The sequence below is a fragment of the Maniola hyperantus genome, chromosome 13 (genome assembly GCF_902806685.2).
Source record: "Maniola hyperantus chromosome 13, iAphHyp1.2, whole genome shotgun sequence".
Taxonomy (NCBI): Eukaryota; Metazoa; Arthropoda; class Insecta; order Lepidoptera; family Nymphalidae; genus Maniola; species Maniola hyperantus.
Window position 1 is genome coordinate 1949795 of NC_048548.1, and position 25090 is coordinate 1974884.

The 25090-nt window shown below is 40.6% G+C and overlaps 3 protein-coding genes and 1 pseudogene across 6 annotated transcripts in view; 2 read left to right on the plus strand and 2 right to left on the minus strand.

The window, feature by feature from the left end:
- Positions 1-390, minus strand: part of LOC117987430 (acylamino-acid-releasing enzyme-like) — a 25647-nt gene extending 25257 nt beyond the window's left edge. Inside the window, exon 1 of the mRNA XM_069502769.1 lies at positions 372-390. The gene's annotated coding sequence lies outside the window, so the exon portion shown is untranslated. The remainder of the gene's footprint in view (positions 1-371) is intronic.
- The window catches only part of LOC138403193 (uncharacterized), a 2435-nt gene extending 1769 nt beyond the window's left edge, over positions 1-666 (plus strand). Inside the window, exon 3 of the mRNA XM_069502729.1 lies at positions 653-666. Coding sequence (XP_069358830.1) covers positions 653-666 — 14 coding nt within the window. The remainder of the gene's footprint in view (positions 1-652) is intronic.
- Positions 1-9439, plus strand: part of LOC117987927 (uncharacterized) — an 18942-nt gene extending 9503 nt beyond the window's left edge. The window contains exons 2-6 of one of the 4 annotated variants that reach the window (XM_069502778.1): positions 945-1043; positions 1374-1580; positions 1867-2082; positions 6362-6503; positions 8104-9439. In XM_069502778.1, coding sequence (XP_069358879.1) covers positions 992-1043; positions 1374-1580; positions 1867-2082; positions 6362-6503; positions 8104-8476 — 990 coding nt within the window. In that variant the 5' untranslated portion in view covers positions 945-991 and the 3' untranslated portion in view covers positions 8477-9439. The other 3 variants (XM_069502777.1, XM_069502779.1, XM_034975000.2) reach the window with 3 other exon arrangements.
- Positions 8496-25090, minus strand: part of LOC117987825 (uncharacterized) — a 43357-nt pseudogene continuing 26762 nt past the window's right edge.

Genomic DNA, 25090 nt, shown 5'->3' on the forward strand with positions numbered 1-25090 from the left:
TTTTCAATTTCGCGGTCTTCAACGTTTTCTGAATCATTTTTTTTTATTAAAATCATAGGTATATGGTACCTACAGTCCCGCTATTGATTTCAAATTCACAATTGTAAAAAGGCGCGTGACCGACAGATACAAAAACTATCTTCATTGCTTGCTCTAAAACGTTATTCCGGTTTGACATGTTGGTTGTAACGTATTGCGATTTGGATTTTTTTTACATTTCGAAATTCGGATAAATCACTTAAAAACAGTAGAAATTCGAACTGAAACAGAAAACAGGGATGTCAAGACAAAAACAGTAAATCTACTGTTAAAACAGTAGGGTTGGCAACACAGAGCTTAGGTAATCATTCATTCAAGCTTACCAAGCTTACCTTAGAGTGATCTGTGAGCTTCATCGACATAGGAATTAGGAATACACTACGTAGTACCTAGTACATGCAAATTCTTTGGTGAGCTTACACCACAGGCTTACACCCGAGGCTTACCCAGTATAATATTGTAGTCTTTGGATAAGGTGGGCATGCTGTGTCTTTGAAGAAATCTCTTCGGACTATAATAACTAGCGCCATCTAGTAGTCATGTTTCAAACATTTTCAAGTGTTGCTACAACTAAAAACTATCACGGAATTTTTTAAAGTGGCCACATTGTCAGATGTGTTGTTGTGACACCATGCCGCCATGCCGCCATTGGCATCTGCTGTCATTACGCCGTGATTATTAAGTGTTTTCTAATAATTTTGGTGTGATTTTATGGTGATTTCATAACTAATTCGCGTCGAGTTGAACTATCCGCCTTTAGTCAGAAAGTTGTTCAGCACACAAACTGTTTTAGAGATTTTGGACTCCCATAATTTAATATAATATATATAATATTAAGTAGTTACTTAGTGTTCAATTCAGTGCATCAACTTGGACGAATATGTAAATTACACAAACTGTTTTAGATATTTTGGACTCCTTTTAATATTTGAGTACTTATGTAAATATCAAGATGTCCTTTAGAACCTGCTGTGTTCAAAATTGCTTTGTTAGACTCGGACAAGGTAAATGTGTTGATTGTTTATTTTATTAGCAGATTCAAGTAATTACCTAATTACTCTACCTGTGATCTGTCGATAAGTTACTTTGCAAAGTCAAAAATGTCTGATCTTTTAAATAACAAATACAATGTTAGTACCTAACTTACACCCAAATTACAAATTGATTGAATATTGAAACCTGATATTAGCAATTGCTTACCTACTTAGACTGTAGATAAAGACTAGAATTTTGGACCAATAACAAAAAAGTTATCGACAGATTATAGTAGGACTGATTAATTTCGGCCGTAAAAGATTTGACATGAACTACAAGATTTATTTGCTTTTTTGCAGGAGTGCCTCTTCACTGTTTTCCGAATCCCATGACGGAGCAAGAGCGGTACCAAGCATGGCTCCGTCAAATTGGGGGAGAAGTAGCCACATTAGAACAATCTTGTGTTTTCAAAAATAGAAGAATTTGTCATAAGCATTTCAATCCAATTTATTATAATTCAAAAAACCGACTGAGTAAAATAGCTGTACCATCAATTAGTGTGCTAGGTATGATATGAAATCCACCTCTTTTATTGGTTCTTTACTCAAAGAGTCCTAATGAGACACTATTGCACAATATTGTCAATATTCATCCATCAGAAATAATATAATAATATGTTGGTTGTACCTGCAGGTCCTACACTATTCCTTTCTTGTTTCTTATAAAACTTGATGCAGACATTGCACAATAGTGGTACATTACAAAACCTGAGCTGTTTATTTGTATAATATTATTTTCATGTGTGTTAGTGTAGTGGTACTGTTGTGACACATATTTTCATTTATATTTCAGATGATCAATTAACTATCTCACATGGTCCACCTATGCACTCTCATAATCCTCCACTACAGTCACTTGTACCAGGTGGTTCTGTTTCAAGTTCTAATGATGTGCCAGTTGAGACAACAGCTATACCAGATATTGCAAATACTCATAGTAGTGCATCTTTGAGTAAAGTTACTCCCCTACCAAAGCATGTTACATCTGCTGCCCGAGCAAGACGTTCAGGTAAATTTCAAGAGCCATTACATAGTATGACGCCCGTTTGGTGGTTTGTGTTGAAGCGGTGCTATCCCACGGAGGTGTATGTACGTTCCATGGTCCGCGCGGGCAAACATGCGCCGCGCAAGTGCGTGGACGTACTCCTCCATGGTGGGCGACTTGGTACCCCGATGAATGCCGTCGTTTCTGACGTATCTCGGAGCTCCTACAATCAGGCGCAGGCACTTGTTCTGTTGAACCTGTAGCCGGCGCTTCTGTTAAACCAAACAAAGAGCGTACCACCCAGGTGCCGCATACGTCAGGCGTGAGTGGACATAGGCTCCGTAGTTTCGGAGTTTGGTCTTTGGTGATAGTCTTGAGGTAAGGACCTGGTACAACATCGACGTGGCTGCCGTATCTGCCGATCTACCGTAGGAATCATGTTTAGGTTACAGTTGATGCGGCACCCCAAGTAGCACACCGAAGTCTGCCACTCTATGCCCTGGCCTCGAAGTTTGAGCTGACGTAGCGGCTTCCGTACGCCGAACAGAATGGCTGCCGTTTTCCCCACGTTAGCAGCCATTCTCCATTTGTCTAGCCATTTAGGAAGCAGGTTCAACAGGTGTTGCATGCGATTAGTGGCAACGATTTGGTGTTAGGACGACGCAAGATACGCACTGTCGACAGCGTAAAGTGACAACAGTACATCTTCCTACGTACGTTTGTATACATTTATACCTATCGAGTTTTAACTATGACTACTAGATGACGCTGCTTTCTAAGTAATATTTGACGTGCGATGTACCTACATCTATTTCAGGTATACATACATATTAATCTGAGTATAATTGTAGTCTGTGGTGTAAACATAGTGAAAAATGAAAATTAAAATCATTATATTCTCTTTGGGTGTGTGTGACTGTTGTAGTCTTTGACTGTGTCTGTGTGCCACAGACCAATAACATCTGTGTGCCATTCAAAATGACAGCTAAGAATAAATTTTTATCTTTATTCAAAGTGCCTGGCCCATGCCTGGCCATTTGTGGCCTGGCCCCACCTCAGACTGAGTGCCCCACCGGGAATTGAAATGGACCATCGACATAGGAGGTAGAGTCCTTTTCATGAAAGAAGTCCCCCAGACGCAGCGCTGTATTCGCGTGACATAATGTTGCCATTTATGAGTAAAAAAATTACCTATTTTACATTTAGCATACCTATATAATTTATCAAATAATACTATTTCCTGCATACTTCGATGAAACAATATAAACTCTTAATCTATATTTAAAAATGAATCGCTAAATGTGTTGCTGATCGCAAATCTCGAGAATCTCTGAATCAAATCACAGTCATTTCTTTATCTGATCATCCAACGACAATCTAAGTACCACTTGTTCGGAATGCCATGTAGCAATTTAGTGTTTACATATGAATTTATGAGAAGGCTTTTCACGTGCTACCTATGAAATGGTTTAATAACCGTTAAGTAGGTACCTAATCAAAAAGACTCGGCTCCACTCTACTCCGTCTATACTTGAACTTTGAAAAAAGTTTTGTATGGATTCTATAGAGCTACATTAAGTAGGTACAGAAATAGGTATAAATAGATACGAAGTTGAAGTAGGTGGTACGTAAGTACATTTTAGAAGATAGTCTTTACTGTATGACTGTAATAATATTATGTATCTATATCTATCACTGCGGGTACCTACCCAGTACCTACCTATATAAAAAGCGTACACTGAGTCGCCGCGCCGCGCCGCTCAATACGCGCGGCGCGCACGTCCCGTACGCCCCGCGCGGCACTCGGACTCCCACCCCCGGCGAACACACCCCTAGCTAAACACCACACCAGTATAATTCAATTACACTTATTGTGCTTCCAAATTAAAGTCAAATCGATTAATTACGCTAAAATACTCCGATACCAATATAAAAAGTTACAAATACACGTTATTTTTTTTTTTATATATAAGAATATATTGTCTTAGGTACTTGCTAATTAATGTGAAATCGATTGATAACGCTAAAATTTTGCTCGGACATCAGTGCACTGTGCAGTACACAAAAGTATTATTAGTTACATCAGCGGATATTTTGAAAAGAGTCATGTGCTTTTCATGAAAATTGTTATCGACTGTAAATATGTAGGTGTGTGAATTTTATTAAAATGTGCTAACTCTAAAGTGTTATAAACCTAACTTAAAAAGAACCTAATTTAAAAAAAATTAAAAATGTTTGTGTTTTGCGATTTTAAATTTAAAAATGTGTTTAAACGGTTTTAAATTAAACTTGTTTCGGGATACATATCCGGGTAACTTTAAAACAAGAGTAAATAGTCGCCTTCTAGGCAAACACGACCCATCTTAGCCCACATCATCACTTCCCATCAGGTGTGAGACGTCAAGCGTGTGCTTAGATAGTGAATAAAAAAACCTTTAGAGGAAAGTTTCAAAATTAAAATAGATCACTAGGCCCACCATAAACAGAAATCCTGTCACTGCCATTTCGTCTTTTTTAAGCGTCTTCCAAAAAGGAGGTTCTCAACTCGAAGGCTTCAAGGCTTCTAAAAACAAGGTTCTCAATTTTGAAAGCGACTTCCAAAAAGGAGGTTCTCAATTCTTAAGCGACATCCAAAAGGAAGAAGGTTCCCGATTTTTCAAACGACTTCCAAAAAGAAAGGAGGTTCTCAATTTTTAAGTGATTTCCAAAAAGAAGGTTCTCAACTCGGCGCGTACCTACTTATGTATTCAATTTTGCATTAGAAAGGCTTCAAAGTTAAAACGCAGTGTAAACTAAGGCACAATGAACGAAATCGACTTGATAAAGGAGGTGGAAAACCGGCCGATTTTGTACGATAAAACCGTCAGTGGTTTCAATAAGACGAAACTGCGAGACGACGCGTGGAAGGAAGTCCAAGATGCCCTCAATGTGTCTGGTAAGTTCCCCCTCAAAGTGATGTGGTTTTAAAAATAACGGACAGCAGGTTACGCTCCGGCTAAGTTCAACAATTTGACCGTTTATTGGCGGCAAAAATGAATCGACAAATCATATAATAACTAGATGATGCCCGCGACTTCGTCCGCGCGGATTTATGTTTTTAAAAATCCCGTGGGAACTCTTTAATTTTCCGGGATCAAAAGTAGCCTATGTCCTTTCCCGGGATGCAAGCTATCTCTATACCAAATTTCATCAAAATCGGTGAACGGATGGGCCGTGAAAAGCTAGCAGACAGACAGACAGACAGACAGACGGACAGACAGACACACTTTCGCATTTATAATATTATGGATTATATTGAAACGCAAAAGGCAAGTCCTACAAAAAGTTGTCAAAAATCTATTGCGAGTATTATCGAACCTACAATGCCTGACGTCAGACGTGGCGTGCGTGCCGGGTGGAGCGCCTGAGGTGCTCCGCCCACGTCAGTTTTTTTTCTAGGTTCGATAATAAAATCGGGCCGACATAATTTCGCCGATTTTTATCCTGTTTTTGACTTTGTTTTTGACCGACTTTTTGTAGAACTTTACGACACGTGTCGTAAATCGAGGTAAAAGAACGAGGGCTGGAGCTTGAGGCTCTACGGAGGTGTCTCCCTCTTGATGTCTTTGGAGTGAATGATGCGGCCTCCACATTTCGTCCAAAGCAGCAGGATTTTCGAATCGTTCCATATTCAAAATATTGTTCTAAGTGGCAACTGCAAAGTGCAATGTTTTCTTCGCAGCTGCCAGCCTTAGAAGAGGCCGCACGCCTCTACACCACCATCATCAACCGACAGACGTTGCTGGACATAGGTCTCTTGTAAAGGCTTCCACACGCCACGTCTTGCTCGCCGCCATCCAGCGGCTCCCTGTGGGCTGCGATTCGTTTGATGTCGTCTGTCCACCTAGTGGTGAGACTTCTTGCTACACCTTCCGGTGCGAGATCACCGTTTCAGCTAGCCTTGGGACCCCAACGTCTAGCGGTTCTTCAAACTATGTACCCCGCATATTGCCACTTAAGTTGGGCTATGTCGTTTACTCTGTTGCATCAACGGATCTCAATTTCTGTTGTATGGATCTCCTTATTTCTGCTGCGCGATTGCGGGAGAATGACAGCTACAATGTCACGATCGCAATCACCTCTGATTGGTTGACGCTCGCTCACTATTGTCTTGGCTACAATGCATTGCTGCAACAAGAATCGCACAAATTCAGCCAATCAGAACAATTGAGATTGTAATAATGATTGGTGCAGGTTTTAGACAATCGCCCTACAGATTTGGACACGTAGAAATCATATACCTACCTTCTTCTATTATTGACAGAGGCAGAATGCAAGAAGCGCTGGCGGTCCCTGCGCGACTCCTTCATCAAGCTGCAAAGAACTCACGGCGGACGGACCAGGTGGCCCTACCTCACTGCCATGCGTTTCCTGTTGCCCCACATCGAACCAAAGAACGAGGCCCCGTAAGTGTCTACCTAGAAGATATCTTTTCTTTTTTTTAATTTATAGACTAGCACTTGGCTGCAATCAGACCTTGGTGGCAAGTGATGATGCAGCCTAAGATGGAGCGCGCTTGCCTAGAAGATGCCAATTCACTCTTGTCTTGAAGGTACCCATATTATAATTCGGTGGGAAAACTGATACTGGTGTTCCAAATCTTGGCAGTTTGAATTAGAAATGAGGAGGCTAATCGCTCTGTACGTATTCGGGAAATTTCGACTACGTAGTATATTATTGCCATTTATATTTAGGTTACATACCTACATATATGACAATATGTATTTTATATTCTTATTATATGGTTTAGTTTATTTAGCTATTGGTATTTAGGTTTATTTTACACCACCTCCCATTGTCCATTTGTTCGTTTTTTTCCCTAGCGTTAAGGTTGTCTGGAAGAGATCGCTATTTAGCGATAAGACCGCCTTTTTGTACCTACTTATTAAGATTTATTTTTGTAACCTGTCATTTGTGTTTCTGTGGTGCAATAAAGTATATACATACATACATACATACATAACTTACCCATTCAAATGAATTTTCAAAATTTTAATTTTGTGTAGAACCAGTGGCGGATCATCCCTAAGGCAAACTAGGTACGTGCCTATAGGGGCGCGAGGTTACGAAGGAGCGCGTGCGATCATGTAGAGTTGGGTTTCCTCTTCTTAAGTATAACCACCAACTACCAGCTTTGACAGATAGAGATGGCAATCGAGGAGGAACACCCGCACAGCCCCCGCGCTAACCAAGTGCGGGTGAGCGTGGGTAACGCCTCGATTGACATTTATGACCAGTACCCGTAGTACAAGATTTTACGTCTCACCAAACCAAACCAAATTCGAGAGTCGAAATACTTCCGCGTTACAGTTAACTGGATCTTAAATGCCTTGTTTTAAAGCTCAAGTTTGTCTACACTTCTACAGCCAGCGCTCCAAGCGGAAACATTGCGAAATTAAAATCAGTGGCATTGAATATTTGACTTCAATTCAAGGCTGTTTAGGTCCATTTTACTGTAACGCGGAAGTATTTCGACTCTCGAATTTGGTTTGGTTTGGTGAGACGTAAAATCTTGTACTACGGGTACTGTTGCTTACTATACCACATACCATGCCCATTGATAATCTAATTTACCGAAGTCATCATTATCATCATGATCAACCCATCGCCGGCTCACTACAGAGCACGGGTCTCCTCTCAGAGTGAGAAGAGTTTTGGCCATAGTGTATATACTACGCTGGCCATGTGCGGATTGGTAGACTTCATACACCTTTAAGAGTATTATGGAGAACTCTCAGGCATGCAGGTTTCCTCACGATGTTTTCCTTCACCGTTAAAGCAAGTGATATTTAATTAATGAAAACGCACATAACTCCGAAAAGTTAGAGACCCGATTAGAAGGCGGACGTCCTAACCACTAGGCTATCACAGCTTTTTACCGCAGTGAAATCCCTGAAAAACTGAATTTTCAATCTCCAGTAGGTAATTATTCTTTCAAAAACTCCTAACCATCTCCTAGCTGAATACATGACCATCTATACCTAGACGTCGTTTTCTTCTTTTCAGAGTGAAAAGAGAAACATCAGATTCGGAGCCCGAAGAGGAGCCGCCAAAACACCGGCCCGGCTTCTCCCTCCCAGATCTCTCCTTCCCTGACTTCCGCGCAGAAGAAGAAGAAGACTCCCAACCGGCCAAGAAGATGCGACTCAACTCCACAGAGGAGCAAGACCCTTGCCAGTGCAATAGAACAGACCCTGATGAGTTATTCCTGCTCAGCTGTGCTCCGACCTTGAAACGGTTAAACCCCAAACAGAATGCTGTGGCGCGATTGAAAATCCAGCAAGTTTTGTACGAAGCAGAGTTTGGAAGTCATATGGAACTGCCCTATGTAACTCCAGCTAGCGATTGTGGATATGAGAATACCGATGGCTCTATGTAATTTTTCGGGATTATGTATCAGTAATCCCGTGGGAACTCTTTAGTTTTCCGGGGTAAAAAGTCTCTCCAGGTCTTTGACTATCCATGCAAAAAATCACATCAATCCGTTGCTCCGTTGCGACGCGATTGAAGGACAAACCAACAAACAAACACTTTTGCATTTATAATAAGAGTACTGATTTCTAGCAGTCATATTAATTTTGTGACAGAATCTTTCAAAATGCTTGAAACCTTTTGGTCTTAGTTATGTCTTGTGTATGAAAAAAAGCAAAATATGACGAACCAATACGATAATAGCCAATCTAAATATATAAAAGGAAAAGGTGACTGACTGTCTGACTGACTGACCGACTGATCTATCAACGCACACCTCAAACTACTGGACGGATCGGGCTGAAATTTGGCATGCAGATAGCTATTGTGACGTAGACATCGGCTAAGAAAGGATTTTTGAAAATTCAACCCCTAAGGGTGAAATAGGGATTTGAAATTTGTGTAGTCCACACGGACGAAGTCGCGAGCATAAGCTAGTATAATGCAAGCCGCGATAGCCTAGTGTGTCCGTCCGTCTCCCATGGGGAGTTCGGGGGTTCTATCCCGGGCAGGCACTTCTAACTACCCATCAGTCAGAGCTATGTGCGTTTAAGCAATTAAACAGGAAAACATCGTGAGGAAATCTGCATCCTTGAGAGTTTTCCAAAATGTTCTCAGACGTGTGTGAAGTCTGTCAAACAGCCGTAGCCAGCGTAGCAGACTATGGCCTAAATCTTTCTCATTCTGAATAGAGACCCTTGCTCAGTAGTGCACTGGTGATGGGTTAATGATGATGATGATGATGATGGCGGAATCTGAAAAAACTGCCATCTAGATAGATTCTCATAAAATCTAAGACTTGATTCAAATTCGTTTAGTTTATTACGAGTGTAAAAACTAGAATAAATAAATATCTGTTCAGTATTATAATGATCGCTGTTTTATTTCATTTTACAACAATTTTTTTTAAATAAAGGTAAATTCTTTATCTCCCTAGATAGTCTAGTCACATGAGTATATTACGCGACAGATCGAGATGGCAATCTGGGAGGTAACGCCCCGTACACCCGCGCAGCCCCCGCGCTAACCGGCGAGTGATTTGATTACATATCTCGCGACAGGCATAAATCTCGCGATCATTGCTATCAAACGTCCGGCTAAAGAGAGACAGCAAAAGCCACAAAGCAAAATAAGAAAAAGAAGAAGAGAGACAGCAAATGAACTATGACAGCATTACCATTGCTGTCGAGTTGCTGTCGCTACTGCAACGTTTTACGTAATCACCCCGCCCGCGCCGCCGCGCCGGTGCGGGATAGCTTGCATCTCAACCTGTCGCGGAGTAGATGTCTAGTGGCTAAGACGTCTGCCTCTTATTCGAAACGTCGGAGGTTAGACTCCCGGCTCCTCTAACTTTTCGGAGTAATGTGCATTTCAGCTTTTGAATACCTATATTTTTCTGCTTTAACGGTGAAGAAACATCGTGAGGAAACCTGCATGCCTGGGATTTCTGTGTGTGTGTGATGTGGGTGTATGTTTGTTATAATATAGGTATCTTTCACGCAAAATCTACTGGACGATTTTGGCTGAGAATGGGGATCAGATAGATTATTATATCTACATGTAGCCCGACTTAACACATGTACTTTTTATCCCGCAAAATCAAAGAAGATTTAAAAACCTATGTCTAAGCGGATGAAGTCGCGGGTACCATCTAGTATTACATAACAGAACAGGAGTTCGAACTGAACATGACAAATATAACTACAGACATAATAACATAATTATTATAACGGATTTCCTGTGTTGATTATTGTAAACAAGGAAGCATATTTATAGCTGTAAACAAACAATACCGACGAGTAGGTAGGTACAATAGGATTTGATTTATTATCTTTTTAATAAATTGTTATTTAGTTACTTATTCCTTCAATGATCTAATGAATAATATTATCACACATTTTTTTCTTACGAACTAATAAAATTGTGCCATGAGGATTCTCTTCCTATTTACTTATTTACAAACTTTTATTTACAGATTAACCTACACGATTGTCGCAAACATTTCGACTTACAATTTATTTTACCCATACGCGTTTTGTATGATGCAAATTACAAATTTACATACACCGTGATAAGTTATGAAAGCATAGAGGAATACCCACACAAATAGGTTGAATAAATACCTATGAAGTCTTGGTTATATAACTAGGCGAATTTTCGGCGCGAGATCTCCAGGTTGCTCATACAGCACCAACTCCTTGCCATATCTTTGTAACAACTCCAGCACCACACCATTTGTCCAACCAAAGCCATCCTGGACCCCATACTCGCCCCCGCCTCCCTGATGGCCAGGTTGCACAGAATTGTACTTCTCGAACATCTTCTGCCAAGTGCTATAACCGATGTAATTCGAACGAATCCATAACCCCGCTTGCTCTTTAGCCAATCTCTTAGCTTCCTCATTGCCACTGGAATCTAATCCTCCAATTAAAATACTCTGTGACGGCGGCCAAGCGTTAGGAAAATCCCACTGTTCACCAGAATGCAACACTGACGCTGGTATACCACCAGGAAATTCGAGAGCACCTGATGAAAGAAGATGCTTCACTATTCGCTCAGCGTATTTTGGAGCATTGTAATCTTCTATCGCGGCAGACCATAAGGGCGTTACGCAACTAGGATAGAAATGTTTCCTTGGAGCCTTTGCTAGAGCGTCGTAATCATACCAAACGCCATCTTCAGGATCCCACATGACATTCTCTATAGCGCTCCTCCAGTACTTAGCTAAGCTCCACCATTTTTGAGCCTCTCTTCTATCTTTTAACTTATTGCGAAAGAAACCGGCAAATTCAAGAGCGCCCGCAAAAATAGCGTTCAAGTCTACTGGAAGAATACGAGTAGCATGCACATCCGTTAAATTTCCAACTTCATTATCAGCTGTTACGAACCATCTTGAAGAAAAGTCCCATCCACTTTCGGCAGCACTTTTCATCTCCGCGTAAAAGTCTTCACGCATATTTTCATTTGGCAGGGTACGAGCGTTACTAAAATCTTCGAAATATGATTCTGGTCGCGGCCCCTCGCTTTTTCTATCCGCAAAATACCTTAACAACATGTATTTATTTCCTTTAACTTCGACAGTCACTTTCTTTTTATCCAACCAATACTGTAGCTCTTTTTCTACAGTTTCTATATTTCGTTCAAGCCACGCAAGATCTCCGGTAGCTCCGAAATAGCTCGCCACCATAGCAGCCAACAAGGGTGGTTGACTCCTGCCCAGGTAATAATTACGACTACCATTCGGAATGTACCCGTATTTTTCGACTAGATACAAAAGATTTTCGATCATGCCTTTAGCCGTTTGAGGCATGTTACTTAAGAGAAGTCCACGCACCATCCAAAATGAATCCCAATAATACAATTCCTTAAATCGTCCGCCCGGCACAATGAATCCATTGGGCACGTATAAAAAGCTGTAACGGTCGGAATTTATTTTAACGTCCTCCTGAACTTTTCGGCCTAATTTGGCCCATATTCCGATGATACTTTTCGCGAACGCCTTCAACTTCGGATCTGAGATTTGTTGCAAGATCGGTGGGTCTGAGTCGAAATCAGGCGGTTTCCAATCTTCAAGCTCGTTTCCCTCCGAGAAATGTTGATCGAGAAAACTAGCTAGTTCTTCTCGCGTAGGATTCTGGTTTGTGTCTTGCATTAGCTTCGCGAAATGTGCCAAGGTTTCATTTTCGGAATATTTCAGCTTAAGGTCGACGAATGTTTTGGAATCGAGGAAAATGCGCGCGAGTTGGACTTTATGCAGGAGTTCACCCGAGCAGTAGATGGAAGAATTGCAAGAGGGCACCACACTGAAAGCCTGAGCACACGCTCCGAGAAGTCCCAGAACTGGATATAGGGGAACATACCTTCTAAGCGTTTGGACTAACATATTTACTAGACTTTAGGTCGAGCGCGAACGCGGTAACACGTAAACTTAACCTTTGCACCGCGCGGCTGCGTTTATTCGTCCATAGACCGACCAGGCGAACGTCCGGCTCACGACTGCAAGTACGGAGCAAAATGCAATTGCATTTGCCGTGATCGATTTGTGTGTCACTATGTCCCGGCCCTTCACCCCGTCAGACGCTCACAGCTGACGCAACCGCTTTCACTGAGCCTGCTATGACGGGTTTCTGAACTTGAGTCTAGACTACTTTACTATCATTTGGACAAAAGAACGCGACTAGGCGTCTACCAGCCACGCATGATTCCGATAACGATTGCCTCAATGCACGTGCCAACCCTGACCTCATACGGGTCATTTACAAAACAAATGCAACCAGCAAAACACAAAATGCAAATTAGCAACAGCACATCACTTTGCACAAATTAACTACGTGGACACTTTGACGTGATTTGTTACGCCGCTCGTACGCGTGGTGCTGATAAGCGCCATGATAGCGAAAATAAAATCTTTGCGCATATTGTGCTCGTTTATCAAAAGCACGTTTGTGCCTAAACCTACCTAGGTTCAATACTTTTGTTACCTACGAGTATTTTTGACCTATACTTTATAAATTTTGTAAGGAAGCGTATACAGGGTTACAGGAAAAGAGGACACGATCCCGTTAGAGGGTCCCATAAAAATACACATTTTGTGAAAATTTCATGTTCGTTCGTCCGTCCGTCCGTCTGTCCGGCCGTCCGTTTGTCTGTCAGTGGACTGTATCTCGTTAACCCTAATAGGTAGAGACTTGAAGTTTGTACAGAATGTGTATTTTTATTGCCGCTATACCAACAAATACTAAAAATTACAAAATGGCCGCCATAAAAATTTTAAAAAATTAAAAAGTGTTATTTCTTGTACGATGGTACGGAACCCTTCGTGTGCGAGCCCGACTCGCACTTGAGTGATTTTATATTACCTTTTGACCTCATTGAAAAATAATCTTTAACGATTTTGCATTAAACTCGTTTTTACATTGATTCTGATTTAATTCTTTGGCAATAGCATTTGTTAGAATGTTCTACCTGGTCTCTTTGTTGTGTAATTTTTTCTTGATTTTATGATTTTTTTTTGTAATCTTTTTATACTTATGGATAGCCAACGAAACGTAGATGTTTTTAAAATAATCCGCTGGATAAGTGCCATAGTAATTTTTACAGAAAATTTGCAAGTTATTCAAAGTATTAAATTTAAAAATCGAAAACTTGTACAGTTTTTGGGCTGTAATTTTAAAATGCTTGAAGATTTTTTTGTTTTATAACTGTTTATTATTAACAAGGGTACTTATGTAGTAGCGAGAAATAAAAAAAAATCTGATGAAATACATTGTTCCTTTTTTTTTATTTTTAAAGTGGCAAACACCCCTTTACCAAGAAAAAACAAAAAAATGAATAACTGGAAAACGATACACTTTCGCATAAGCACTTTAGGGGTCGTTTGATAGCTAATGACCCCTTAACGGGATCGTGTCCTATTTTCCTGTAACCCTGTATATGTGCTAACAAACGGATTGTACTGTCTATGCTGCAAATTCCTCAGTTCCTATCTTGTTTTCAGTTAAAAAGTTTCAGTCTTGCTGCTTGCAATTTGCGAACACTCTATCGATATCAGAAACTTTAGTTCGGTCGCTTCGATCTCGAAGTTTATTTTTAATAGCGCCTGAAAATTATTATTGGTTACTTCATCGCTTGTACATTTTGCTTAAAGATTTATATCAGTGCAGAGTTTTATTACTGGGTCTCAACTTCCATGGAGCTAGGATAGGAATCTTCTTCGTAGTGCCGTCTCCTATCGGAGGTTGGCAACCATTAGGGCTAATCTGCACCTTGGACGCTGCTGCGCGGAAAAGAGATTGGGTACCTACTCTTCCCGTACCATTTGCGTAAATTCTTTACGTCACGATGTTCTTCTTTGGCCAGGTGGTCTTCTGCCGGCTATTTTCTCCTGAATAATGAGCTGAAGGAGGTAGTACTTGCTATTTTTCATAATGTGGCCGAAGCTAGAAATCAGATTAGTTTATTACTAGGTCCTATAACTTTGTCTTACGTCTGAAAGATAGAGTGAAGGAGGTTAGGATGTGTTTAGTTCCTAGGCCGTTGGGCAACATCCCCAATGAAGTCGGGCATGCCCAAAATACTGAGGTATCCATGAGGATTTGCCTGCTCCCTAAATGAAAAAAGGTCCTATAACTTTAATACTTATCCTATTTCTAGGAGGCCTTTAATACTTATTCTTTGACAAAGAACATGCCGGGTACTTATGGAGAATCCTCTCGTCATTTTACGAGCAATTCTAGACATCAGTTTCCTTAATATTAAGCAGGTAATTTTTTTTAAATTCCTTTGTAACGACATTAGTTCTGTTATGGTCCTTCTAGATTCATTACGAGTGAAGTGCAGTCAGGGTAGTGCGACATATTGCCAATTTACTGTTCAAGCATGAGTCTAGAAATACCATCAGGTACACGACTTTAGGGCTGTTAGACTGATGAGATCTATAGAGCGTACCTACTTAACTTTGCTCAGACTTTATCTAAATCTATATATATAAAAGGAAAAGGTGACTGACTGACTGAATGACTGACTGACTGACTGACTGACTGACTGATCTATCAACGCACAGCTCAAACTACTGGACGGATCGAGCTGAAATTTGGCATGCAGATAGCTATTATAACGTAGGCATCCGCTAAGAAAGGATTTTTGAAAATTCAACCCCTAAGGGGGTGAAAGAGGGGTTTGAAATTTGAGTAGTCCACGCGGACGAAGTCGCGAGCATAATCTAGAAGAGTTATAAAATGAGCCAAATTGATGGCCTGAAAGTGGTCTGAGCAAAGTCAAAATAAATATCTAGGTAGATACTCTGTGTAAATCTTAGGATTAAATTCTAGAAAAAAAACCACATTTAAACACAGCCTTTTTATTATTTGAATTAAGTAGGTAGGTACTAGTTTATACTATATATAAATAAATAATTAAATTATTTTGCAAATTGAATAAGTAGATAGGTAGGTAAGTAAATGATTTTAAATATTATATTTTAAAAATAAGTAAATAGGATTTTAACATGGTAATCCTCTTAATTTGTTATCTACACCGAGGTAGTGGTTATCTAGTTCATTATGATGAAGTATGTAATTAAGTGTATGTAAGTATTTATTTATTTATTTAAATAATAAATAAATAAATGTTAGACGTTATACCTACGTATAAATAAATATTAATTATTTAAGCTAATAATACAATATTGTTTAAAAATATAAAGTAGGTATGTCGTAGATCTTTACACATCTAATAAAATGATGAAATTAGAAGTTTCGTCATTTAATGACATGTTAGATTACATACAGTACTCGGCAGAAAATAATGTACATCGACATTTAGAATGAGATTTCGGCTTTGTAGATCGTTGTCTCTGTCACTCATATCTATGTGACGTTTTACCGGGCTCAACGACAGAGACAATGCTTTACAAAACCGCTATCTCTTTGTATAGGCCTTTTATAATTGAATACAAATAATAATATGTAAATTAATGTCTCATATAGTTATCGTACCTACTAAGTACACAATATATGTAATATATTATAAGTATCTATTGTATGGCTGTAAAATTAAAGAAATGAAGCTGAAAATCGCATCTAGGTGAGGCTTAATAATATCTTCCAAAAAAGGGTACTTTAGGGTCTTTAGACGCCATAGATACGTATCTAGTAGTTTTCATTAATAAGTTTTACAACAATCTACTGGTAAAAACAAAAGGTAAGTATATAACAATACTACAGAATATTTTCTTTAAAAAATATATTAACATTCTAAAATATACGGTAACTCTTCACTTAAACAACTAAAAAAATAAGTACTTATTCTCTTTTTAACTACATATCATGAGAAGGTCTAACTAAATAGTTAAGTCCGTAAGTGAGTACCTGTCTAAGATTAATTTAGTAATATAACAATTTGAAATGGCACTTTTAAATACACATAAAAATACATAATACCAATTATGTACCTATTATATTTTGTACTCACCAAATAAAAACAACTTTAGGTAACTTTTTAGTATTTAAGTAGAGGTTTTTATTGTTTCAAATACTCATCAAATAGATTAATAAAATTTTAAATAAGAAAAAGCTGCGTTTTCGTAGCATTTTTCTTATTATATTTCAGTCAAGTTGAATTTTATATTTGAAATTTTAATAAATTAATGGAAGCGTGTTTTTTTCTTCTGATTATATATTGTTCCTTCTTAGGTTTTTACTCTATTTTCTTGTTGTTACGATGGGTTCTGATACTGCACTTTCCGAGGATGGTGCGGTATCAGCCGGTAGTACATTCAAATAATCATCAACAGCAGGCATCTTGCGAGGTAACTACGCGACCATATTTCTTAAGGAACTCTAGTACTACTCCATTGGACCAACCAAAACCAGTCTGAACGATGTATTCTCCTCCACCGCCTATTTTCCCAGGGAGTTCCGCATCATATTTTTCAAACATTTGTTTAGTTGTATTGAATCCCTTGAGGCATGCTCGGAGCCATGTTTCAGCAACTTCACGAGCCTTCCTCGAAGACTCTTTAGTTTGCAATGCTTCTAAAGAGTTCACTATTATGCTCACTAGAGGTGGCCACGCATTAGGGAAGTCCCATTGCTCCCCAGATCTAGAAAGCGACGTTGGAACACCGCCAGGGAAGTCAAGACCGTGAGAGTTAACCAGCCATGCCAAGATTCGTGGAGCGTTCTGTTTCACAAATTTTTTATCAACAACGCCCATCCAAAGAGGCGCAACGTTGCTCGGATAAAAATATTGGCGATGCTTTTCATTCAATAAATCCCAATCGTACCAAATCCCATCCTCATCATTCCAAAGCACCTCTTTGATAGAACTCTGCCATTGTTTAGCGAGGGACGTCCAATGTACAGCTTTCCGAGGATTTTTCAGCAAAGCTTGGAAATCTGCGATCTTTTTTAGGGCACTCGCAAATATAGAGTTCAGGTCAACGGGAATTATTTGACTGGTGCGGAGAGTCAACAGAGTTCCGTTGTTGTCACCATCTTTATTAATAAACCAGCGAGAAGAGAAATCCCATCCACTTTCAGCTGCACTCTTTATGTCGGTGTAGAACTGTTGTTGACGTTCTGCCGTATCGAATTTTTGAGCATTGCTGTAGTCTTCATTATACGACTCGGGCCTGGGGCCTGCGCTGGGAGCATAGTACCGGAGCATCGTGTAAGTCTTATCGCCAATGTCGAAGGTAATCAATTGTGCATCCAACCAATATCGCAATTCTTCTTCAAGATAATTTATATTGTCTTTTAAGAATTTGACATCGTTCGTGGCTTGAATGTAACGTGACATCATGGCTGTCAATAATGGTGGTTGACTGCGCTGTTGGTAGTACCATCTGCTACCGTTAGGCACATGTCCAATTATCTTTACCAGTTCTATTAAGTTCTGTATAACTCCTTTGACGGTGTCATGCATTCCACTGACCAAGAGGCCTTCGATGATCCAATACGTGTCCCAATAATACAGTTCCGTGAACCTACCACCAGGGATGATAAATCCATTATGGACAGGGATCAAACTGAAACGGTCCGGTTGCTCGAAGACGATAGGCTTCACTTTTCTGCCGAGTGTTGGATAGATGTCGTTTATTTCTTTTCCGAAGTTCCTGAAACATTCGTCTTTGATGGTAGCCAAGAATGCTGGTTGGGGATTGTAATCGGGTGGAGTCCAATTTTCTAGTTCCCCTATGTCGCTGAAATATTCATCTACAAATTCTGTGAGTTGTAATTTTGTGGGGCAGTTACTTGAGTTGTTCAGGAGGCGGTCGAAGGCTGCAAGAGTGATATTTTCATTGTTTTTCATCTCTAGATCGACAAAGGTCTTGGAGTCTTGAAAGATGCCGGCGGTTTGCACGCAGTGCAGCAGTTTGCTTCCGCAGTATACTGGTCGGTTGCAGGAAAGTTGCAGTACGTCGTCCGCGTACACTGCAGACACGGCGAACACCAGTATACTCGTAAGTAGACTCATCTGAAATGAGAAAAAAAAATTGCAATCAAAACTCCTTTAGACGCGTTGGGCAATTTTGGGATACGTAAAAAAAACTTCAAGGTCGCATCACCGATATGTTAATGTAAAAACTATAAACCACTATAAACTAATGTAAGGTTTTTAGAATTTAGTTTTTTTGTTAATTTGGCAATACAAGAAAAACCACTGTTATTAATGATTAGTTTTAAGTTTTTCTAACCGACTTCCAAAAAAGGATGTAGGTCCTTCATATTTCTCAATTCAGCTCGTTATTTGGAAAAAAAACTAAGTAGGTACTCGTACTACCCTGCTCCGTCCTTTACTCCGTCGAAGACGCTTATGATTTAAACTTGTTGGCGGATAAGTATGTACCTATTAGTTAGTCCCAACTCCAATTTGGGGTGCCAGATAGGTAACCTCCCAGTGTGCCTGGGTGATGTTGGTCCCTTTTGGATGCATCGGGCATCCGAGGGGAAGAGTAGTACCTATTCGGGCCGGTGCAACCCGGTAACATGGCTAATAATCTCTCTTCGGGGATATTGTTAGCCATGGCTAATTACCTAGCAGGGGGAAGGTTTCTCCGCGTGTCCCTCTGACTAGCAGAGGGCGTAGCGGACGAGGCGGAGGATGGGACGCGGGCGACGAGCGCGGAGTGTGCAGTTGTCGCCCGTTGGGTCCCCGGGTCGGGAGGCGCACGTACTTGGTCGGTGCGCCTCGGACGTGCGGTGTGGGGACCTCGTGAGCCGTGTCCCCCGCTAGAGAGTCCGCCTCGGCGGATGTCACTGACTGGGTCGCGGTGGTTTGCTTCAGCGTTCCCGTGACCCATTCACCAGGCGACGCGCAGGAGAGCCGCTGGGTTTTAGTGGGTATTCCGGTCGCCTCTCGGCCGGCGAGTCCCACATACCTTCCCTCCAGTTGGTTGGCTGGCTGGTTAGCTGGCTTGCTTCCAAGAGGGGGGGGACGCGTAAACGCATTTCCCAGCGTTAAAAAAAAACGTCCCAACTCCAAAGTCGCGTGGTATGCTTTGACCCAATGATATTTAAACCTCCCTGGCTCGGTGGTGAGCGCCGTGGGCGGTCGTGTAGATCGATTCCCAGCAGGGTAAACTTGGAATTCTATAATTTTTAAATTTTCTCTGGTCTGGTGGATGGTACATGGGTTTAATTAAAACTGCCATACCCCTTCCAGGTTAGCCCGCTTGCATCTTAGACTGTATCATCACTTACCACCAGGTGAGATTGCAGTCAAGGGCTATCGCTAGTGGACACTTCGCTTTAGACTGGATCGTCACTCACCATCAGGTGTGATCGCAGTAAATACTTTGATGCTAATGAAGAAGTTGTCGCTATTGCATATAAACTAAACAAATAATTATTATTCTACGAATACTTATCCATACTTAATATTATAAATGCGAAAGTGTGTCTGTCTGTCTGTCTGTCTGTTAGCCTGTCACGGCCCATCCGTTCAACCGATTTTGACCAAATTTGGTACAGTGATAGCTTGCATCCCGGGAAAGGACAAAGGCTACTTTTTATCCCGGAAAATCAAAGAGTTCCCACGGGATTTTCAAATCCTAAATCCACGCGGACGAAGTCGCGGGCATCTTCTAGTCTAATATAATTTTGAGGCCATGTCTCTTCAACAATTATTATTTATTACGAATGGTTAAGTGTTTTTAAATTGCTTAAGCAATTATAAAGGGATATAATAAATCGTGCGGAAAACGAATAAGTTGGTGACTGCTAACGGGAAAGGTTAATATTAAAGCGAGCGGTGTTTAAATATGTTCGCGAAAACTTAACACATCTGGCGAAAATAAATGGAGAACAAAAAATTTGTCAAATGAACTGATAAAAGTGGGAAATAATTAATCTAATATTGTACCTAATGAAAATTTCAACGTTCAGACGTCACTGATCATTGGTGCTAAAGCACTACTGAGTCGGTGCCATTTTGTTTGTTCAATAGCCCTGTCCATACGAAGTAAGGTTTTATATCTGTTTTTCGAGGTTAATTGTGACTACGGAACCCTATAGGTACTGCGCGTGGCCCGCCACGCACTTGGCCGGCTTTTTCAACATACTTAGAGGAAAATGCGCCCGTTGATTGATTCTTGGAAACCAGGAAGTAGGAAAATCATTTGATCAATAAAAGACCTTGACGATAGGTAGGTGCTACGACAATCTATTATTCTATATAGTAGCTCTAATTAATTTAATTTTAACTTTAGTTGTATAACTTGTCTCTCTATGTGCTGGACTAACCCCCCCCCCGCCTCATACCCCGATTGCCATCTCAACCTGTCGCGGACTATATACTTACTTAATTATGCTCTTCATTATTTAGATAAGAATAAAATAAATAAGCTGTGATAGCCTAGTGGTTAGGACGTCCGCCTTCCAATCGGAGGTCGGGGGTTCGATTCCCGGCTACGCACCTCTAACTTTTCAGAGTTATGTACGTTTTAAGTAATTAATATCACTTGCTTTAACGGTGAAGGAAAACATCGTGAGGAAACCTGCATGCCTGAGAGTTCTCCATAATGTTCTCAAAGGTGTGTGAAGTCTACTAATCCGCACATGGCCAGCGTGGTAGACTATGGCCAAACCCTTCTTACTGTGAGAGGAGACCCGTTCTCTGTAGTGAGCCGGCGATAGGTTGATCATGATGATGATGATAAATAAGTAAAATCTATAACTTATCATAGGTAGGTAACTAGGTACCTACTTAATTAAAATAAAATAAAAATCTTACAAATTCACAAGTACCTACCTACTTGTGAAGATGTATAGATAAGGTAGATCTCGTGGTAGATCTAGACTTCTCGTGGAAAATTATTATTAGTAAGTAGGTACGGTACGCACCTACACAAATATTTTTCATGAATATGTAATTCGCAATTTCACGGTCTATATTAATTATTCAGCTGAACCTACCTGTACCTATCTACTTGTAATTTTAAAATAATGTAAAATAGACTGCTATTAGGTATATTGTTTTGAAAGTAACGAAAAAAATCACTTTTAATTTTTTGTTAAATTAAAAATAGTTTATTATTCAAGTTTACGGGTACAACAATAGGCCCAGCATTTTAAAACTAGAACATTGTTATTTTAATTTTTTTTATTGACTGATTGATCTAGCTCAAACTAGGATCGGGCTGTGGCATGCAGATTATTATGACGTAGGTAGATATCAGCAAAGAAAGTATTTTGGAAAATTCAACCTCTAAAGGGGTAAAAAAAACATAGGCTTGGTAAAATAGGGATTTGAAATTTGTGTAATCCAAGTGGACTTTGCGAGCATAAGCTAGTTAGTATAATATACCTACCTAAGTCTAAAACGTTATCGCAAAAAACATTGAGATCCATTTACATAAATAACTAAAGACTAATAGGTATGTGTAAAGCTAAAACCGCGATATCAAATAGTACAATAAATTCATAATAATGAGGAATACAAAAACCTTATCAACGAATTTAATTCCAAAGGTTAAGGTCGATGGCCCCTAGAATAAAAAATGGATACCACAAAAAGAGAAAAAACTGAGTTTCTAAATTCATAATCCAATATAAATCCACGCAAAAAACCGGTCAAGATCGAGTCGTAGTCGCACACAAAGTGTACCGTACCATCGTACAAGATATTATAATTAGGTCCTATGCACTTTTTAATTTTTTTTTCATTTGCATCGGGGCTATTTTGAAATTCGCCGTTTTTTTAAAAATTTGTTGACATAGCGGCAATACAAATACACACTAACAAAATTTAAACTATCTTATTACGATTCATGAAATTAGTTAGGTACTTAGGTAGGTACAGCCCGCTGACTGACAGGCGGGCCCGGGCGGACGGACAGACGGTCGGACAGCTGAGGCGTATAGTAAGTCCCGTTGGAAGTTAGAACGCTGCGGGCAGTGCCATCTTAGGCCATGCCGGGGCCCTTGGGCATACAAAGGGGCCCTGTTGGAAAGTAAAAAAAAATAACATGACTAAAACATTTTTCTGCTATGATCTTATATTTATTATAAGTTTATGGTGGTGCGTGAGGTGTGGGTAAATGAAATCCCGTATTCTTCTTCTTACCACCGATCTGTATTTCTTGTGAATTTATGTATACACACAAAGATATTATACTATTTACAACGTAACTATATATACAACAAACTTGAAGAATAGCAAAAGGCCCGCGGTTCGATAAAAACAGAAATAAATTATTATAACGCGTGTCTGGCGTGCGGCCACTGAACATGCGTGGGCACGGTGTCGCAGTGGCGCGTTGGAACAGACTGGCGGGTTGCAATTTATTAGGTCGGCATCGATATTCGATGCGCGGGCGCAGGCGGGTGCAGGCGGGACGTCACACGAACCGGTTTATGTAGTTAATTTCATACAGAGCGGCGGCGGCGCGCATACTAGCTCTGCACGCGACCTGCGGTCTATATATGAAAGGTGTGTTTGTTTGTAGTTTGTGTATGTGAATTTTAGTATGTATGTATGATAGTATGTTTGTTTGAAAGTGTGTGAAAGATCCCCATATCACTCCCCCCGGGAGGCCGTACTTACGGACGATAAAAGTCTGGGAAGTTAACGCGTCTACCGGACCGTGTTGTTCGAGGTAAGTCCGAGCTGTTATCCGTTGAGTTATCAGTGACTGGAGGACTACTTTCAGTGTGTATTGTGTGCGGCGGATCGGTGTTCAGTATATAAGCCGGTTTCAGGCGGTCTATTGAAACTGTCACCTCTTTGCCTTTCACCCTTACCTTAAATACTTTATCGCTTCTTTCGATGACTTCGTGGGGGCCGGAGTATGCAGGATGGAAAGTACTTTTTACCGCGTCTTCTCTGTTGAAGACGTGACTAGCAGTAGCAAGATCCTTATAAACAAATGTTTTATCTTTATTATGGCGCGAAGCGGGGCAAGGTTGTAGTCGTTGACAAAATGAACGCATTCTAGCTGTAAAGTCAGTTATGTCTGTTGTAGTGTTTATTTTACTGTCGAAGAATTCGCCTGGGAGTCTTAAAGGCTCTCCATAGACGAGTTCTGCTGAAGAACACTGCAGATCGGCTTTAAAGGCACTTCGTATGCCTAATAGCACTAGTGGTAATGATTCTGTCCAGTTACTATCGGCATGGCATGTAATAGCGGTTTTTAGCTGGCGATGGAATCTTTCCACGAGGCCGTTGCAGGCGGGGTGATAAGCCGTGGTTTGACGGTGCTTGAATCCAGCTATCTTGGACAAGTAGCTGAATAGTTCCGAGTGGAATTGCCCCCCCCTATCTGTGACGACAAAGGTCGGACTGCCTTGTCTAGCGATCCAACCTGATAAGAATGCCTTGGCCACCGTTTCAGCCGTGATATCCACTATAGGAATTACCTCTGGCCATCTCGTAAATCGGTCCACTGCTGTTAAGCAATAACGGAAACCGTTCGAACAAGGAAGTGGACCAATAAGGTCGATATGCACGAAAGAAAACCTGGCTCGAGGTAATTCGAATGTGCCTAAAGGTGCTGACACATGACGGTGTACCTTGGAGCGCTGGCAAGACAAACACGTGCGCGACCATTCTCGGCAGTCCTTCCTGATGGCTGGCCAAACGAATCGCTGTGCAATAAGTTTAGCGGTAGCGTTTGCGCCAGGATGACTCAAGCCATGAAGGCTGTCGAAGACTTGCTTACGTAAGGATAGGGGAACGAAAGGTCTGGGTGTGCCAGTGCTTACGTCGCAAAATAATTCGACATCGCTTCCAGGTTCCTTTATTTTGTCGAAACTGTTACACCCCTTAACTGTACCCAAAAGAGCTGATGACAGACCGACTCTGACTTGACCGCCGGTGGATAAGGTAGCTTTCCCAGTCAGTCCGTGCTAGACCTCTGAAGAGGGTAAACGTCTCTTGACTCTTCCAAATATCCGTGTTCTATTCCTAGTTTATTTTATTTTTCAAGTTTAATTGATTAATTAAAGTGTATTTCTTTTAGTTATTAAATAAATCTTTTTTTAAAAACATTTTCGAAAGAACCCTTATAACATTGGTGGCAGCGTAAAGGGATACAAATTAATATCCCTGGACCCTCTGTGTAAATCAGTGACAAAGTGAACTAATTACTATATCAAAGTGTCAAACGTGAAGTGAAACTATTACAGTGTTAGTAACATATGTGCTACTCTGTGTCCCTCTGTGTCCCTCTGTGTACCTCTGTGCCCTCTGTGTCCTGTCGAGGAATCTACCACTGAGCCATCGGGGCATCCGCAATCCCCGAAATGCAAGCGTCGCTGATCGCCGTTATCGCCGCCCACGTATTAATGTGAGTCGAGCTTGTTATTCAAAGACAATACATTTGAACTCGTCTTATCTCAAACATAAACAAATCCGTCTGGCCTCATATCAAATATGCCTTTCGATGTCAAGAGCCCAGAATCCGCTGAGCAATCTCCGGTCTTACAGAAGATAACAGTGAAACAGTCAAATATCGAGATGGAACTAAATGTGTTATTCAAGTTTGTGAAACCATACGATGGGTGCCGTGAAACTCTCAATT